General features: G+C 37.7%; 1 protein-coding gene across 2 annotated transcripts in view; it reads left to right on the forward strand.

Moving 5' to 3' along the window:
- The window catches only part of dock1 (dedicator of cytokinesis 1), a 183,127-nt gene that overhangs the window by 115,106 nt on the left and 47,622 nt on the right, over positions 1 to 20,399 (forward strand). For both annotated transcript variants that reach the window (XM_079475850.1, XM_079475851.1), the window contains exons 28-29: positions 6,422 to 6,523; positions 7,308 to 7,402. In XM_079475850.1, coding sequence (XP_079331976.1) covers positions 6,422 to 6,523; positions 7,308 to 7,402 — 197 coding nt within the window. The remainder of the gene's footprint in view (positions 1 to 6,421; positions 6,524 to 7,307; positions 7,403 to 20,399) is intronic.

Genomic DNA, 20,399 nt, shown 5'->3' on the forward strand with positions numbered 1-20,399 from the left:
AGTCGAACATCATTTCTCTCCCGCTTTCTGACCAGGGTGGAAGTGAGTCTGTACATCTCTTCTTTCAGTTTTTATTCTAGTTTTTCCATTTAATAGCTCATGTTCCCTGAGATTATAATTCTGTCAGATGGAAACTGTGAACGTTTTCTGGACACACTGGTGTTGGATATATCTCCTATGAGGCTCATAAATTGAGGCTCACATGCTGCGTTTGGAAATGTCAGTGTTGGAAATTGAAGTTGAAATGTAATAATTGCAACTTCGTAGTTGAATGCATTTGGGAACATGAATCATCTGAAAGGGTTTGTCCAGGTCTGCTCTCATTGAAGGTTGTTGTCAACTTGTCCTGCTCTCGTTGATGCAATGTAAGTATGTAATAAAAGTGGCAGGTTAAAGATCCTTGTGCGGCTTGTTGAAGAGAGGTGTGATCTTACTTTGTGACTAAACTTTGCCCATGTTGGGTAACAAATGGTCCAGAACACAGACAGTGACTTAACAGATGAAGCAGATCTTTGATCTTCTGATCAAAATCCATAGAAATGCCAGAACCGAACTGTAATCGAAGGTTGAAATCATTTCAGTAAGTAAACAAATTACAATCAATTAAACCTGACATACATTTCCCATTACATTAACATTTCCCTTTGATTTATGAACTGCCAATTAGCTGTAAACGAAACAGATTTCATCACATTCTGATCTTTTTAGCACTTACTGAAGCCGTCGCTGCAGGGGGCGGAAGAGCCACATGCAGCTCGAGAGCTATGGGTTACCAACCCCGTAACTAGGCTCATTGACCCTCACACCTTCCAGAACGCCCAGAAACCTGGTAGTGGTAATTGATGATTAGCTTAACCACCCGGTCCTATAGATTCCTCCTATACAACATTAGGAAAATTGGACCTTTCCTGTCCGAGCATGCTACGCAAGTCCAGCCTCTTGTCTTGTCCAGGCTGGACTACTGCAACGTGCTGCTGGCTGGACTTACAGCTTGCACAACCTACAGATGATCCAGAATGCACTGCAAAAGTGGTATTCAATAAACCGAATGGAGCACACTCCACTCCCCTCTTCATTACGTTACATTGGCTCCCTATAGTCGCTTGCATCAAATTCAAGTCTTTGCTCCTGGCCTACAAGACCACCAGTGGTTCGGCACCCCCATATCTTCACTCGCTAATACAGACGTATGTAACCGCCAGATCCCTACGCTCTGCAAACAAACAACGTCTTGTAGTGCCATCTCAAAAAGGGAAAAATCGCTCTTGCTGACCTTCTCTGGATCCGTTCCACATTTGTGGAATGATCTGCCCGCTGTTACAAGATCAGTAGATTCTGTCTGAAATGGTCTGAAAACACATCTCTTTCGTCAACACCTTTTTTTTTTTAGATTAGATTCAACTTTATTGTCATTACACATATACAAGTACAGTGTAACGAAATGTAGTTTAGGTTTAACCAGAAGTGCAGTTAACAAGTGGTGACACCGGACCGATTAGTTCTGAATTATATTTCTTTTCAACTCTTTCTATCCTTAAGAAATAAAAACCTTAGCTCTGTGTACTGTTGTAGGCTATATGAGACCAGTTTTACTGCACTTATGCTTTTGTTGTCCTTGCGTCGTGCCAATTACTTTCATTAGATACCATCTTTTGTAAGTCGCTTTGGATAAAATAGTCATGTAAATGTAAATGCATGCGTGTGTGTGTTTAGAAAGTGAATTGAGTAAAAATGAAGGATGATTCTTTGGACTGGTTTTGGTTGGATTGTTTTGGTCACAGAGAAACATTCCCTCACGGCTGATTTGCTTTCGGCTTAATCATAAGGTTTGTGGCCAAAAGCGATGTCCAACTTTACGTCTTGACCTCTTGTTTGACTATATTATTCAAGATGTCGTATGTGTGTTGTGTAGTTGTGCTTGGAGTGTAAACTGCAACTCAGTTTTGGGAAGAATTTAAGTAAGCGTGGCTAAAAATGACACACTGCATTGATTCGCTCTTAGTTTGTTGCACCAGAACGCTAATAAGTTATGTTTACATGATTCTTTTTCACACTTTTACTACTGTATCTTTGAGTTTGTTATAGTGTAGTTCAGTTCACCCTGTTGTTTTAAGGGCGTGTAGAGTTTCTAAAGACCAACTAGATGGTGGTATCAGCATCCATGGGTGAGGAAGATTTCTAAACAAGCCAATTGTGCCGATCTCGTCATTTTCCAGGCTTTCCCTGTTGGAATGAGACGTGAGGTGCGAGATCTCGTCATCAGACAGATGCTGAATCTCCAGATGTTTCTGTCGAATGTGTCCTGGTCTTCTTCATGTTCTCTCTCTCGTGTTCGGCTGACAGTGATTCTGTAGCTCTATTTGTAACTGACAGAGCCATTATTTCATTAGTGTGATTTAGCTGTAAATGAACAAGCTTCAGCGCTGTAATAAAAGCCAGTCGACCTGAAGCTAGAGAACTAAACCAATTCGGATGTTAATGGCAGTGTAGGCAGTCCCGTCCAGAACATTTTTTGTCATGCTGGTTGGAAGTCTCTTAACATCCTGATAGCAATCAATAAGTAAAGCGAAACATTGGTATTTTTATAATTATATATCGTCTGCGAAAGGCGTAGGGTCAAAAAATATCTTGTGCGATGTGCAGGCAGTGGGACAATGACGGACAGAGAGCAGGTACCTGCTATAGTACTTTGTACTATAATGTTTTCTCACCGGTGAATGTGACATGACTTCACTGGAACCGATCCAACAGCTTCTGGTCTGTGCTCGCGCTGATGTATTTTGGAGGAGGCGTGGCTTTGGATGATGATTGGCGAGAGGGAGGGATCGTATGATTGCACTGCTAGGAAGCAAACGTTAGCATTTTCCGAATTATCTACTCTGCCTTTAAGAGATGTTCTCCATCCACACACTGCATCCTCATCCTCTCTCCACTAGGAACGATACTACACGTCATTTTACAAAGTAAAACGCTATCGTAAAAATATTTCTGGAATGAATGTAGTTGGATACTTGACAGTAGAGGACAGTAGGTGTTTTCTGGGCTTCATTTTGTCTTGTTGTCTTACCAGGTGGAAAGTTCTGTAAATAATTTAAGTTTGTATTAGTAATATGTCTTCTTTCAATGTTTTAGTTGATGCTTTATGTAAACAGGATTCAAGAGTGAGTCATGTAACGTCTGATGCGATGCTGTGGTGTTACAAGTGGTCCCGCTGACATCATTCAGGATTCTCTGGACCTGAAGTCAGGGGAAACTCTCCAACAGAATCTCATTCTCTCTTTTTGACTTTTATTTGATCAACCTCCTTAAGAAAACAGTTTCCATAGCAACGGGCCGGGAGCACAATACAGATGAATGGTAGAGATGAACCTTAGAGGCAGCTGCCTCTCTCTCTTTCTCTTTTTCTCTTTTTATCTCTCTTTTTCTTTTTATCTCTTATTTTCTCTCTCTCTCTCTCTCTCTCTCTCTTTTTCTCTCTCTCTCTCTCTCTCTCTCTCTCTCTCTCTCTCTCTCTCTCTCTCTCTCTCTCTCTCTCTCTCTCTGTCTCTCTGTCTCTCTTTTTCTGTCTCTCTCTTTCTCTGAAATCGGAGCACTGTGGCGTTTGTTTGAGCAAATTCAGATTTTCACACTGGCTGCAGGACTTCCATCTGCTAAACAAGACAAAGAGAGAAAGTGACAACATCTGTATTCTGCACTTTAACAAGCACATCATTCAAATAAAAGTCCCATTTTCTCATATCATTATGGTCACATCCATCAATTGAGCAGAGTGATGGAGATGTTTACATTAATGATTTTTATATTTTTGTAATGACCTCTAAGTGCACTCAGTTAAATGCCTCACATGAGATTTCAGTCTGTCAGCGTTCTTCATCAGAAATAAACATGTGGTTGTGCGTCAGACATGAACGGTTCGCTGGTTAACATTAATTGAAAGTCAGTGATGACTTGCACTTGAATTCAGTTTTGTCTGTGATGCGGAGATTGCGTCTGGCTTTGGTTTGACCTTTGCACCTGCTTTGGCTTTCTGAGAAAAGAAAATAATGATGTTAAAGGAACAGTTTACTTTAATATTTAAATTTCATGATAATTCACTGGCCCTGCCGAACAAAAATCTAGGCTTTTGAGGTAAGCTGTCCAGTGTTCTTATCCATATAGTGAACTTCAACGGGGGCTGTTGGTTAAGGGTCAAAGTTCCGCTTCAAAAGGCTCTTTCCTACATGATTGCGTGATATGGAAATCATCGACATAGATCGCAGAGGCAGTGCAAGCCATTTATTTGAGTTTTCCTGGAAAATGACCAATCGTTTCGCTTGACAACACCGTTATTTGTCGGCTGGTGTCGTTCAGAGCCTTTTGAAGCTGCGATGAAGCTGATATTTGGACCTCTACCAACAGCCCCCGTTAAGGTGCATTACATGGATAAGAACCCTGGAAAGCTTTCCTCAAAAGCCTCAAATTTGTTTTCGACAGATGAAATAAACACACGGGCGGCTTTGTGTGACACGTAGGAGAGCGAAATATCATGATTTTTTATAGTGAACTACTTCTTTAACTTGTCAACACTCCTGTTTGCTTCTCAAATTGTGTGAATGTAGATGCAACCTCTGTTATTTGTATATTCATGCTGAGGACCCCCAAATATGTTTAACCTTTGGTGAGGGACCCTCTTTCTAATATACATATCCATTGTTTGTATAAAGAAGTATTTAAACCGTTATACAAATAGTGTGTAAAGACAACATATTGTTTGAAAAAGTTCCCTATAGAGTTTTACAACTTTTGCTGTCTTTAGTTTCTCAAAAATATTATTGGGACTCCTTAAACCATTCTGGGGGTCCCCGCACCCTAGTTTGAAAACTCCTCCTCTAGCATATTTATTTTTATGATATGGCATTATTTTGTACTCACCCACAAGTTGTTCCGACCTGTTTATTTTCTGTTTTCTGTTTATATACGATTGTTGGGAAGTTTTGTTGTATTTACAGGACTGTGCGAATTCTCATTTGATAAATAACATCATTTGCTTTCCTTGAATTCCTTTAAGCTTTGTGTCACTTGTAAAACAAAATTAATGAAATGATTAAAGTGGACAAACGTGTATGCCATTGTTTTGACCTTGTTACATTTGTGTGTCCGCGTGTGTTTGTCTAAGTGTTTTTTTGTGCGTATGTTCATGTGTGTGTGTGTGTGTGTGTGTGGTCAGCGCAGTTAAAGCCATTAAACAGACAGTGTTGTGTATCATTATGAGTCCTGTTCAAACACATTGCCGCTGATAGAACACCCTGTACATATAAATATTAGCTATCGAACAACATTAGCGCGGGACGTTTAGCTCTGTATTTACCTAACGCTGTGCTTTTACACACTCTTTCTGCAGAATATCATCAGCCTCCAGCATTTGTGTGGTCTCTCCTAAGTATCGTAAATTGAGGAAACATGTAAAGAAACAATACTACAGCAAACAATTGATTATATAAGCATATTGCACAGAAGAGTTTTACCCACGGCATGTTTTTAGACTGTACATTGAGAATAATAATGGTGAGGAGATTCAGGTTATGAATATCCATGTGTTGTGATTCTGGGAGGTATATAGGCCAGATGTAATTACCCTCGCCGGAGGAACCAGCAAATGAAAATCAAACCAAACGCAACGGCGCCGTCACACTTTTATATTCCACCAGCTGCTGTCAGTCGTGTATGTTCATGTGAAATGTCCTTCCATCTTTCGGATGTCGGCAGAAGAGTTTGTGCAGATGAACAGAATGTCGAAGTTACGATTGATTTTAATTATACTTTTTATTGAACAGATTTGATCGAATATGACAATGGAGATCTTTTTTAGCATTTATTTGAAGGCATCTTGTTTTAGGTTTTTGTGGATGTCGTTTTGTTCTGCACATTTTTATTCTCTCGCTCTGGTTATTTTGATGTTACATAAATGACATTTGAATTTCAAGTCAGATCCTCGATTCATAATGGTGACATTTCTTAATAAGCCGTCCTGTGACTTCCATCTCGCTGCTCGTAGGATGTTTTTTTAGATCTTGTGTTGTTGTTGTGTTTGTTTTATTTCTTTGGTTTCTGGTTAATTGCGTATAACATCCACTCAAATCCAGTCATGTTGAAAGTGGATCATTAGATTCTCACTGTGTCTCTCACACAGCTGTAATCCGATGAGCAGAATATTATCGTCAAATGACTTTGTGTCTCGAATGTTTTCGTTTATCTCACTGAACGTTAATGTTGTTAATCGTTTATAAATCTGTTTGAGAATTGTTTGATCATTTCATTTTATTCGAGTCTGCACTTTGTTTTGTGACCTTTTAATAGCACATCTTTGACAGTCATTAGCTGGCACTTTATGATTGATAGATGCTCTTTCTGACGCTCTCTCTCTCTCTCTGTGTCTCGGCAGGGCTGTTTCGTAGCGTGTATGACGGCTACTCTACGGCAGATGGATGATTATCACTACACACACCTCATCAGCACCTTCGGGAAGATGCGCTCAGATGTGGTGGTGAGCTTGACTATGAAAACTTATGTTACTTATGGCTTCAATGTGCATTTACATTTATTAGTGTGACTGAAACGTACATCACAGTGCATTTAAGCTATTTATTATCTGGAACACCATTCCCAACCAGCTACAGAAACACTATAGACATGATGAGTGAAGAACAAAATGGATCATACACCCATCCGAACACTGTTTGGATCAATAAAAGATTTGTTTATTTTTCAGTTTTTAGATATACTTGATATTAGTGCTCACATTTATAAAAGCGTTTTATTCTTCAAAACAACCTGAAACTTTCCACTTCATTCAGTGAAGCTACCGTGAGTGGTTCATTTTATCATTTCAGGATTTCTAATGTCAGTAACCCCACAATATTGAACATATGAAGTCATCTGTTTGAAAACTCAATGACTTTTCACGTTTCCGGGTTTCTAGGCCGCAGAAGTTGTAGTTGAGTAAACTTCTATTGAGACTACCACAAATATAAATGAAAAAATTTGTTAACGGTAGTCAGAGAATAGACTAGATGCTGTGTAGGAAACAGCCTCGCTGACAATTTTTTTGCCATTTGATGCAAAGGTAAAAATGAAAAGTATAGTTATAAACGTACGTACATTTGTAAAGAAAATGAAACTATAATAATCTTTGGAGGATGTACGATGCTGATGACCGTTGAACGCATCACGACAGGCTTGTGAAAAAGGTCAAAGGATTGGATAATATACATGTCAATGTGGGAAAGTCTGAAATGTCTCTTGTCTGAAACACTGCTGATGTCTTTCAGGATTTCCTCATGGAGACATTCATTATGTTTAAGGATCTCATTGGGAAGAATGTCTATCCTGCCGACTGGGTCATAATGAACATGATGCAGAATAAGTGAGTGTGAATGTTCCCTTTCATTTTTGTCCTCGTTTTATTGCTCAAACGCTTGAATCCTGTCCTAATAAGAATGATTTTGTCCGTAAAATAAGCTCAAACATATGAACAGGTTTTTTACTGTGCATTCCAATTAATATCAATTCATGTTTGTTTTGATTTAAGACGTAGTTATTTAAAAAATAAAGCACAATAAAACCTTATAACATAATGAAAACGTGACTTTTGATCTCATTTTGGAACCAAACTCTTCATATACGTTACATGAGAAAATAAGACTGAGAATTGAACATTTCTGCAACACATTTTGGAATTTGGCTTCTGTGTTGGATTTTTCTTCAGTCGAGAAGAGAAACGCTCGGCTGCATGCGCTCGCAATTTACAGAGAACGTTGCTTACTTTCCTGTCTCTCTCTCTCTCTCTTGCCTGAACACAAACATCGCTGTTCAGAAGCGGGCAAGATCTTTCTTTTATTTTCTTTCCCATCGATGCAAACAGTTTGTGTGTTTTGGTTTATTTCTCTGCACCTGTGGTTCTCTCTCTGTGGTTTTGTTTTATTTATATCTCTCTTCTTGGCCAAACCGTGAATATAAAGGTTTAACGGAGCAGAAGTCAGACCTGAGCATCCAGCAGAAGCTTGAAAGCATTTGCCGTTCGTCTGTGTCCTCTCGTCTATGAACAGCTTTATCATTCCTCTGTACAATCGCTGGCGAGCATGCGTGCTGTTAAAGCTTCTTCTTAACGCCCTTAAAAACATCCCGAAACACTTCTGCATTGTTTCATCAGCTGTCTTGACCAGAGCCAGTAATGCAGACACACAGAACTCCGGTGGAGAGCTTTTACCATGAAAGTTAGAGATATTAAAGCAGGGCAGATAGAGATGAATGCTTTTCGTCACATCTTCTCATGAATGTTTGCGGACTTCAGAAAGGTCACAACTGATATTGGTGTGTTGGATTCATCCCAGAGGTGTCCTGTGGGCTTTGTGCAGTCATGTTCTTCCGGTAAACCATTTCTGTATGAATCCCTCTGTGCGTGACAGGTGAAGGATTTCATCAAACTGTTCTGCCTCAACAATATTGGAAGTAGTGTTTGTTTTGTCAACGATTTTTCTGTTTTAGTCTTCGTTTTTTTATTATTATTTAGTCATCAATGTCCTGTTTTTGTACAGTCAAGTTTAGTTGACTTAATGTCTATGCATTTTCGTCTTGTTTTAGTCAATACAACCTCATATTTTCGTCATGTTGGTTTAAATGATAAAAATTGTTATTCTGTTTAAAATGATGATCACGAGGATTGTTGCCGAATTTATTTTTATATTTCCTTATAAGTATGTCTTTTGCCAAAAAGCACAAATCAATAGAAAGTGAAATCATGTGCATAGTTTATTCAGCTTCATCTAAGAAGAATTTCCACAGTGGAAAAGCGCAAAGGCCTATTCATAGACATCCGTCATCTCCCTGAAGTTCTCCCGCACATTACTAGCGTCTTCCCGATGCCCGCAAAATATCGACAATCCCGCAGAAACCACGCGACTGACCGTGAAGGAGAACTCTAGTCATGAACGGACTCACAGATTTTGCGAGGTAGGATGTTTTTTTATTCAGCAATCGCAAAGAAACAATGTGGTGGAGATCAACTCGCTCATGAAAACGTCATCTGGCGACTGCAAACGTAAACGCTACAGCAGACGCTCGCACAAAAATCTGTAAAATATGTTTTTCGACAAAGAGTTTTTGGGTACGTTTTTATTTTGTAACTTCATTTCAGTCTCATAATTTTTTGTAATTGCGTGCTGATATATTCTTAGTTGTCGTTTAATTGACTTTTCGTCCTTGGAAAAAATGTCGCCATTACTTTCGTTAACGAAATGAACACTGAAAGCATTATTTCCTTTTGGGTTTCATTATATGATGTAGCATAATTGTTTGGTTTAACCTGTTCACTTGAATTGGTTGTCCATGTTCGGTCTTATATTAAATATTGCAGTGTACGGTCACACAGAAGACTGATGTTCCTCGTGCTGTAAAGTTTCTGGTTTTTCTAGGCAGATTGCAGAGTGAAATATGTGGAACTGGAGCTTAGATTTTTTCGTAAGGACGGATATGTGTTAAGATATTCTCTCTAGATGTTGTAATTTTGTTTTTGGATAGAAGCTGATAGAGTCCATCCGCCTCACCCCCTTGTTCCCTAAAAAGTGCACTAAACAGGTGCATAAGAACGCAGAAGACAAATGTGAATGAAACAATAATGGCAAAACTTTCACAACTTCTTTTAAGCTGGTGATGTTTTTATCTCTTAGTGCTCTTCTCTCTGCATCTTCTTTGCATTCATCTTGCTAGTAATCTCTCAATAGAAATGAAAATAATCCATCAAATTTGACATTTTCATTTTTTTACTGGATCTTGCGTTTACATTTATGCATATTCCAGATATTTATACATTGCGTTCGATATATTAATGGTTACCAGGGACTCAAAACCGCGACTTTGAAGTTGCGAGCACCTGTACAGTGCTACAGTACAGAATGCGATGGGGCAATTCCGTAAAAATAAAAACCTTACCATGAACAAATAACGTTTTTACATAGTTTTTACTATGCTAACAGCACAGATATCAACATTTTGTGTTTTAAATACCCATGTGTGGTCTTTCTTCAAGTTTTTAAAGCATTTGTTTTATTTTTAGTGCATGATTTTTCAGGTTTGTCACTTCCAGAAGCGCACATATTCCTCATAAATGGACACATCCAAAATGATAATGCAGTAACTAATTTATGTTCTATAAAGAGGCATCCCGTCTCCATCTGTTGGGTATTGGTGCTTCAGGATTATGCATTTGAATTCACAGATATCCCACAAAGTAGACAGACATTTTTTCAGATGTTCAGACTCAATATAAACAAATGGTTCAATATATTCGTTACACATCGTTTATATTTCACGCCCGTAACGCTTGAATTGCCACAATGATGATTTAGTTTTAACAGACATTTAGTGAAGTGGTCTCCTGCCCTTCCCCTCCCCGTCCCGTCATGTAAGTCTCAGACAAAACAATTGAAAAGAACAAATATAAAAATATTTGGTGAAGTGATTGAAATGTGAAAGTAGTTGTGTATTTGTACACATCCTAAATAATAACATCTGGACGAGTTGGGTTGAAATCTATGTGCTGTCTATATAAGCATTTGGTCAAGTAAAGGTAAAAAGTATTCTCTGTTTGAATCTTCCTCAAGTGTCTTAAAGGTCTGAAATCATCTGTGAGACACATTTTTAGGGTGTTTTTTATGACGTGGCCTATGTTGAACTTGCTGATACTTAAAAACATTTGTGATTGTTTACGTGGTGTAAGCGTTTAGTTAATGTGCCCTTGTGTTTCAGCGGGGTAAAGAAACATTCTAGCTCAAGATCATTTTGCATTTCAATCAAATTCCCACATTAAATGTATTTCTCTGCAGAGCCGGGGGCTTTTTTGTTGTAAACTGTGTTTTTTTTTACGAGTGTAATTCTGATGTAAAAGGTAGCAATGCATTATTAAGAGCGCGTCTCCGGCCCTCATAAAGTCTCAGAACGTTCCTGATTTTCTCCCGAGACTCTCTTTTGTTATCTCAGCGTTTGGTCTGCTTCTACACCTCTGACCTCGCTCTTTTCACGTGCAGGCCGGAGGACATTGTGTGATGTTTGATTCCAGCTCTTGTTTCAACAGTTTCTCTGTTGACCTTTCTCAGAACCAAACCTCTTTCTGTGCCGGATTCAAAGCGCTGTGACTCAATTTGCACATGATGACATTTGTTTTCGCCGGCTGACGTGTGCTGTTGTGTTCCTCTCTTGGGTTGAGCCTCTTGTGATTTAGAAAGCAAAAAACAAAAATACACACAAAGGAGGGCAGAAGCTTATGGAGGATGTTCTGTATGTGATGGAGGGTTATGTCACGGTGAATGAGTGAATCATGAGGTTTCAAGTGTTTGTTCGCAGTGTCAAATCAATATCCTACGTACATCAATTATAGAGGAGGTTGGGAAATGTCATTGGAAGAGTAGTTATTGTCTCGTGTGTTCACTTATTTACGGTCAATTCGTCTGTACACAACTGTACTGTTTTTATTTCAAAGAGCCTCAGTCAGCCTCTATTTATATTTTTTAGGGTTATTAAGCAGGTACAAAGATTTTTTATTTTATCACCATTTCTAGATGTATTGTGGTTATTACAGTCAAGTGTCTGTTGAATTTCAACAAAATCATCATCAGTCATCCAACAGCAATGTGAAAGACTGACAGCATGACAAGACAAATGAAAACTGTGAGGAAATCCAGATTATCATATACAAAATATTTTAAAGCTTTACCTAAATATATGTACCAATATTACTGTTGTATTTCTTGTTCAAGTGAATATGAACTTGTTTTCTTTACAGTATTTGAGGTCTGAAAGAATACTAGCTGCATCCCGATCGGCACGCTATCCGTCCTAAATAGTATTCGTAAAGAGAATTAAAATGTCCCATATCGAAGTATGTTGAAAATGGTATTCCAAAGATTCACGGATGGTCATAACTTCGGCTTATATTACCCACAACTCTCGGCGAGTAGGTGGAGTTTAGCGACGCTCCACTGCAGTGATACGATTGGGTCTGATGGCTTATGTAGAGTGAACATTACATATGAAACAATGAATGAATTAATACTTAAAGGGAAAGAAGAGCTGTATTTTGATGTGTGTGACACTTAATGGTCACAATGTGGTCACAGGGTTCTCAAACTTTTCATGCCAAGGACCCCCAAATATGTTTAACCTTTCACAAGGGACCACCTTTCAAAAATACACATACATTTTTTGTATAAAGCAGCATTTAAACTGTTATACAAATATAAAGTGTGATATAAAGACAACATACTGTTTGAAAAAGTAAAAATGGAATAATCTTCAGTATAGTTTTACAACTTTTGCTGTCTTTAATTTCTCAGAATTTTCTGGGGACCACTTCAAGTATTCTGGGGGTCCCTAGTTTAAAAAACCCTTGCTCTTGACAACAACAACCATCTCTTAATCTGTCCCAGTGCCTGCATATTGTTTGGCTGCACAGTAAAATGTATATACTTTTCTTTAACTGAAACAGTACGTTACCTTTTAGTGCGTATGGTATAAGTAGACGAATTGGGACGCAGCAACTGTTATTAAAACAATTCTGTTATTTTGACCCGTTTTTCATTTTCTGCCGATAAATGCAATAGATGCAATATTTTTATTTGAGTATGATTTTTACAGAATATAACAAAGTTATTTTGACCTTAACACATACCTATAAATTATACATTCAGATTTTTTTTTTAAATGGTCTGTTATTTTTTTCGTGGCTGCAATGGTTTATAATCATTTTGTGATTAACACGATTTGATTTGTATGACGCCTACGTAGGTATAAGTATGTAAAGTGTCTTGCAATTTTATGTTTTAAGAATGTTGATAGAGAGAAGAAAGTTTTGAATCACAGCATTCATTTTGTGCATTTTTATGTCATTTTATTTTCAATGATTTTTGGACTCCATTTACTGAATCTAGTTCACAAATCTGACTAATCCTCTTAAGTCATGTGACAAATTCATCCGAATCAAATTAGTTTAAATAAAACGTTTATCCACAAATAACCAAGATATGTTATAAATGCATATATAGAGTTTTTTAAACCAGTCTCTGACTCAGAAGCACATCAGGGTTGTGTCAGAGTGACCTGATATCAGATGACTGTGATGTAGAATGAATAGAATCCAATGAGAAAAGCTAACAGCACACGACACAGAAATGAAAGAGATGAGAAGAGCAAGACGGGAAGAAGTGTCAAGGTAAAATGATGTCGATTCTGCATCTGTTTAACTTTCTGACCCACACCATCACTTTCTCACATCCGTTAATGCTCTCGGGCACGTGTCAAAGACCTCGCTCACGTGACTGCTGTTTCAATCTATTCTCTCTCTCTCTCTCTCTTGAAAAGACACAGCGAGTGTTTATTTCATTGACTCTTTACGAGAGCAAGCTTACACAAATCGCTCTGTAAACCTCTCTGACCTTCCTGAAGGCTTTGGAGAAATTGAGAGCCCAGGATAGATAGAAATGAGCCTCTTTAAACTTTATTCACTTGTTGAGAAATAAATGTATGTCAAGTTTGTTGGAGATAAAACCATCTGCTTTCTGTTGACATAGACTGCAGCTTACAACAAAATCGAGACATACTTTTTTAAATAAACGCAAAAAAAGCTTGCAGCTTGGAGTAATAGAGACCTGCAGATGTGTTGATATTCAGCTAGCTTACCGTAAACTTACATTGTACATAACGTTCAGTTGGTTGCAGTAAAAAAAACTTTTTTATCTTAAGGCGCTGAGGTTTAATAACTACGATGACTATCTTGTTTCTGGAAGTGTGAAGTAGTTCTCTAGCCACTCTTTTGGGGGCGTTAAGAGTTTGTGCAGGTGACTTTATCTGCATCAAATCATCAGAGGTATCAAAAACGTCACTAATCTCTAAAAGTCCTGCTTTGTTTTCTAAACCTCTTGTGGTTATCGGCAGTCTTCTCTTTATTCATTTTCAGTGCGATGGCTTGTCTTTTTCTTTTCTTTAACAAACCTCGATCATCTTCTTTTCACCTCAATTCCAAAAGGGAAAAGAAGTTTGGTGTTTGAGTTTCGCCCGGTCAGAATCGTAATTGGGTATTTATGTCTCGGTGGCCAGATTACAAATGCGCATTGGATTCGATAAGTAAATAAAATTCACCAGTTGAAGTGTGAATTAAGCATACTATATAACCGTATTCTATAAAAATAGCCTGTTTGAATGAAAGGAAAAATGTATAAGCACTGCAAAAGTGATTGATATATTTCTTTCTCGTTTTATCCAGTGCTGTTTAGTTAGGGTGCCTATGTAGGCAGCACTAGGGTTTGAAGTGCATGGGGTTTTCAATCTTTCGATGCGAGAGACCCCAAATATGATGGACGTTTAGTGCTTCCTAAAATCCATATTTAAAATAAAATAAAATTCTGGCAAGTAGGCATCTAGCAAGAAATAAGAGACCAACACTTAACAAACATGAACATTTCTAAATGATGTTCAGTAGCGTTTTACAATTGAGGTTTAGTCTTTTTATTTCTCTGGGGACCCCCTAGAGCCTTCTGAGGGTGTGTGCGCTTGTTAGTGGTCCATGACTGTAGTGTGCTGCCGAAGTAGGCTGTAGGCATCCGGGGTATCTCATTAGTTTGTGACGAGTGTGTTTGCTGTGGTTTGGTGGTCTCAGAGTGTTTGTGTGACATTAACTGCTGGGTAAATGAAAATGTGCGCAGAATTTTATTACGAGCTGCTTTGTAATTATTATGAGAATAATTACACGGCAGCTTTGTGTTGTGTGGAAGTCACAATGTGTTATGAAGTCTCTGTGCCGATTCCTTGGAGCCCAATTACCCATAATCCTCAGCTGAGACTTGTGTAGTGCTGGAGCGTCAGTTCACAAACCGTCCTCCTGTAGGACTGTAAAGACTGTACATGTGACCTTTTTTTAACCTCGTCTGATACAGTATATATACTGTATGTAAATATATGTGTGTATATATATATATATATATAAATAAGGTTAAACTCAAAATGTCCAACATTATTTTTTACTTTCCAAAGTACACATTGTTTCAAAACGTACTGAAAATGCGTGTTTCTCAATTTAAAAACAACATAAGTTATTATGACGATTACAGTTTTTCATATGAGTTTATTAATATTGTTTTTGCATTGCTATGATTTTTGTAAATTCAAGTATTTTGTTTTGTTTGTCCAGTCCGGCGTAGATACTACAATAATGTTATCAAACTTCAGTTTTGTGTTGTTTTCGATTGTTTGACCTCCATCTTGGATTTGTGACCTCTGGGAAGTGTATCATTGCTCTGTCTCACAGGTAAAGGTCAGGTAATCTGACAGACCCGCGCTGAGCGGTTTATTTGATCTGGTATTTGAAAGCGAGAGAGGCCAAACAGGCGGTAAAGCAGACATGCATTTAGAACGAGATTTCAGTCACAAAGGTTAAAGTAGAAAATCTTCAAATGTTGGAATACGCCGTTTTATTCTTCTCTGTATGAGTAATGTTTTCAATAGTGTCACTTACAGTGCTCGGTGTAATAACAGGAGCAGATGTGATATTTATTACCGCTGGCAAAGTTCACCCAAAAATAAATCATTTACGCACCCTCGTGTCATTCTGAACTTGACTATCTTGCAGAACACAAAAGAAGATATTTTGAAGAATGATGTAGTTCTTGATTCTTGTTGAAGTATCTTTGATAGCTGAATATTGACATAAGGACAGTATTGTTTGTGAGGTGAGGATTTGATCAGAGATGAGTTGTATGGATTTGACCTATTTCTTTGTTCACTCAATTATTGTGACAAGCTTGAGAAGATGATTCTTTCTTGGTTTTTTTGGCAGACGCTTGCATCCCGACTCTTTTGATTGATCATCTTTTATTTTAGGTCACTTTTTAGCAAAACCATAGTACCACAATAAAACTAGTTTAATGACGATATTTGTGGTAAAACTAAATATAAACCAAAAACCTTGATCTTTTGCTACAGTATAACCTTGGATCATGGAAATGTTTTCATGTATGTTTGTTCCTTTAATATTAATAATGGAGATTACTAGGGATTTATCTTCATTTAATTGGTAATAGAAAAGCATTCCAATCTTTTTAGACATTTGGTAATTCTGTCAAAAGATAAATCTGTTGCTTCCATTCAGATGAAAAGGATCAGTTTTTCATTTTGGATTTTATATTTCAAGGAGAAAATAACTTATTAATTGATTTTTTTTGTTTTGGGCATCATATCATATAGCATCCCGAACCATACTATATAGCGTCCCGCATCATTACATATATCATATCGTATAATATACTGTATATCATTGAGTGAATGCAATAAAACTAATTTACATTAAGTCATTTAGCAGACGCTTTTATCTAGAGGGACTTACAAAGAGTTCAGGGAGCAATAAGCGATATGTCATAAAAGAGCAACAGTACAATAGGTGCTAATACAAAGTTACTAGTTTCAACAAAGCTGTTTTTAAAAGTCTAGTTTAACTAACTAATTTTTGTGAAGTCACAGCAAAACTAGTTTTCCAAACTCTAAACCTATGAATAAACAAAATGACGTTTACCTTGGATAATAGCACTCAATACACAATTTCAATTACATCCTGAATTCAACAGACTGTTTCTTTCAGATTAACATCACCGTTCCACTCGCTGCTTCTCATTCCAGCCAGGAGAGCAAATCCCCCGTTTCCTAAATTCCCGGTTCCACTTTCCACATCCGAGTCAATTTTCTGCTGTAGTGAGCCCGGCGGTCCAGATCCGCTAAACGTCTACCTGTTGACCTGCACTGCTGCTACTAACTGCTCCACATGCACTTCCATCACTTTCTACCCACCTGCCTGGTGACCAGCTTCACCTCGGTCAGATTTGTTTTGGATTGGTCGGCGTTATGCTGGATCTCGCTGTAGCTGTGATTTATACACCAACATCTGCTGGAGAAGCATCACATTCATGAGTTATGTCTGCATAAAGTCTCACGCATAACTCTAACGCCCCGGTTAACTCTTCTATTTCTCCAATGTATTGAAACGAACCGTCTAAACCGGTCTTAATTAGTTTGAAATGAGTTTGTCGTGTGTGTCGGCTGCAGGAGAATCACGGTGAAGCGGGTGTACGGGATAGCTGGGTCAGAAAGACACACGGGATAAAACCCCTGCCTAAAAAGATTACAGTAAACCCATTACGGGCGGCGAGCAGAGCCGAGATTCTCCTCACACATTCACGCAAAATCGATGATGTGAAGCATACTAATCCCCAGCACCTTAAATGCTACGTAGGGCGCACAGAGGAAAAATACAAAATACACCGTATCATTTCAGAATCCTAAAATGCCATTAGCAGAATGTTCTGATTTCCGTAACTTTCTCTAAGTTTACTCTTGTAAAAATGCATCAAGCACGGTATTATAAATCAATCATGTCAAATTGACTTCATCAGACGAATAATCCTGTTATTTCTGATATGCAGATAAACACAAGAGAAACGCCATCATTTCGCCTATAGCACACGCTAAACTCGAACGCGAAATGAGCACGATGTCATCCGCTGATCTCACGCTCATAGAGCTTTAATGCTAATGAGAGTTTATCAGACAATCACGCTGCTAATTGAGTTCAGAAAGCTGATGTGATAGCGATCGGCATCCATTAGCATGCTAGCATGAGCAGACTCCAGCTCAAAGATAAAACAAGGTCGAACCCTCCGCCGTCAGACAGATTCATGACATTACACCGCTGTCATTCTGCATGCGTGACCTGATGGTGAATTACTTTTTAGAGGAAGTGTAAATCGATCATTTCCTGCAGGGAAAATGTCACCTGTCTTCCAGAATTCACGAGAAAATTGTTCATGCGTTTGTAATTCTGTTAATGAAATCCGGTTATCACTTCAATGTGGAACACAAGGATGAGGCAGGACAGTTAACAAGTTGTGAAGGTGTAAATAACGTCGGCACATCTCACAGGACACGTGTGTTCTGTTCCATTCTGTTGCGCCCCATCGGACGACTTATTTCTGTCAATCGTGGAAAAAAACAGTGAATGGTTAATGTGCCGAACATCTCCTTTGGTGTTATACATACTGTAAGAAAGAAACTTTTTGGGATTAGCTATCCCTCAAGACCATCCTTGTGAAAATGAACAATCTATGAACAATGTTTTTATTTTATTTGTAGTGAAATCACAGTCATCACAAATGTGACTGTACTTGTATCGTAAAAGTATCATAATACAATTGGCAACCAATCTGCCACAAAAACATGGTTCCAGCACTTTTGCTATATTAAATTTAAATCCCGAGCTCACATAATCGACTCTTTGTTCATACAACTTACCGACAGGCCACACCTGAAGATGTAGTTTAGTTCATCCCTTTAGTACAATACTAATAGGTGAATAATGTATAGAAATCAATAACAACTAAAATATTTTGGAATAGACTAAATATTTGAAACTACGATATGATATATTATATGATGCATTATATGATATGATACGGTATTTGATATAATATATCATATCGTAGTTTCAAATATCGTATTATATGATGCATTATATGATATGATACGGTATTTTCTACAATGATATATGAGATACAATATGATACATTATATGATCTTTTATTATATACAGTTTGGCATAAATGATATGATGATACGGTTTTTGATACAATACGTTATTTGAAACAATGATATATGATTGATATATTATGATACGATAAGAGATATTTTTTATATATTTATTTGTACAACAGATCTTTCTGGTTCTAGAATAGAATTGGCTGAGAGCCAGGATATCTTTTACCAGTATCACCACGGTTTCTGATATATCTATAAACTGAATTGATATATAAATGCTATTTTCGTTCTCGTAGTCTTGTGATGGTGCTCTTATATCATCGTATGTGACCAGCCATGCTGATATAAGAGCACTATCACACTCTTTCGCGATTGATATTGCATTAATAACATGATGCGTCAAATGACACAATGTATGATATGATATGATACAATGGAATAGAATAGTCTCTTAAATTTCTGTAAAAAAATCCAATCCGGTAATCAGAAACGAAAATGACAAGGACATTATGACTTTTAAATTTGATAATGTAATGGCACACATCATCAGGACTGATGAAGGTCTCATTCGTCTCTGTGAGAATAAACTCACTGTTTTTGCTCGCTGTCCTTTGTCATCTACAAATAAACCACAAACACAGACCTCAGCTCATAATGTGACAGTCACGATTCTCACTGAAAGCCTGCAAGCACTTGAATCTTAATTATTCATTTTCATTTCTCAATCAGCATCTTCATCTCTTCTTTCCAGAATATTCTGCGCTCTGTCTCTCTCTTTCGTACTGACTGTCAGTCTGAAAACATTATTATTTGTCAACTTAATCCAGAATAATCCTTTAAGAGTGTGAAATCCAGTTGCTAATATTGTTCTTTGTAGTGAATTTTTCATTTTATGAAGATTGTTTGTCTCATATATATCATGTGACTGCCTTTTAGTTATGTTTACTCGAATGAAACGAGTTTGATTGTATGTTTTGATTTGTTATATCAGCGTTGGCAGTAAATGTTTGTTTGTGTTTAGTGTTTATCGCGTGAGCTCGTGTCTGAGAGTCGAGTTCATTCGGCCGGTCTCAATTACTGCCGCTCACTAGCAGAAGGATCCGGTAAATGGAGGTTTCTGAAATCCTCTAATGCTGTAAAATTGCTTTGAGTTTCAGGGATCAGCAGTCCAGTCAGAAGCTTTAGAACAGTACCGTCTGACTGGAAAACATAAACGTGTGCATATATAACAGATGCCACATCTCTCACTGTCAGAATAATGTATTCACGTGGCATTTATAGAGCAGGACGCTTTGAGAGTGATGGCTTTCATGGTAATGAACATCAGGCAGAGAGTCGGATGATATGGCTTGTTTACACACTGTCTTTATGAATCTTCATCTATTGATCGCACATGTCAGGAAGGACAGAGCTGAGATGGAAGGAATTATTTAAGTGGGATTCATTTGACCTCTTGACCAGATGGAAGGAATCTTCTTTAACCGTCTTTTGCGTTCTTCTGACGTACAGATGAGATCATTGATGAAGAATTGTTGACGCATTTAGACAACTATTGTTCATGTGAATGTTACTTTTGTTCAAGGATCATTTTTCTTCTTTGCTCGTTGATTCAATTTGTGTTATACTGTCTTAAAGAGACTGGTCACCCAAAATAAAATTGTGTCATTATTTATTTCGACCTCGAGATATTTTGAGAAACGTCTCAAGTGGTTAAAACTAAGGGTCCCTCAAATAAGGGGTTTAAAAATATTTTTTTGTTTATTTGTGTTTTCGTGTATATTTAGGCCAATGCTTCA

This window comes from Barbatula barbatula (genome assembly GCF_947034865.1).
Source record: "Barbatula barbatula genome assembly, chromosome: 16".
NCBI lineage: Eukaryota > Metazoa > Chordata > Actinopteri > Cypriniformes > Nemacheilidae > Barbatula > Barbatula barbatula.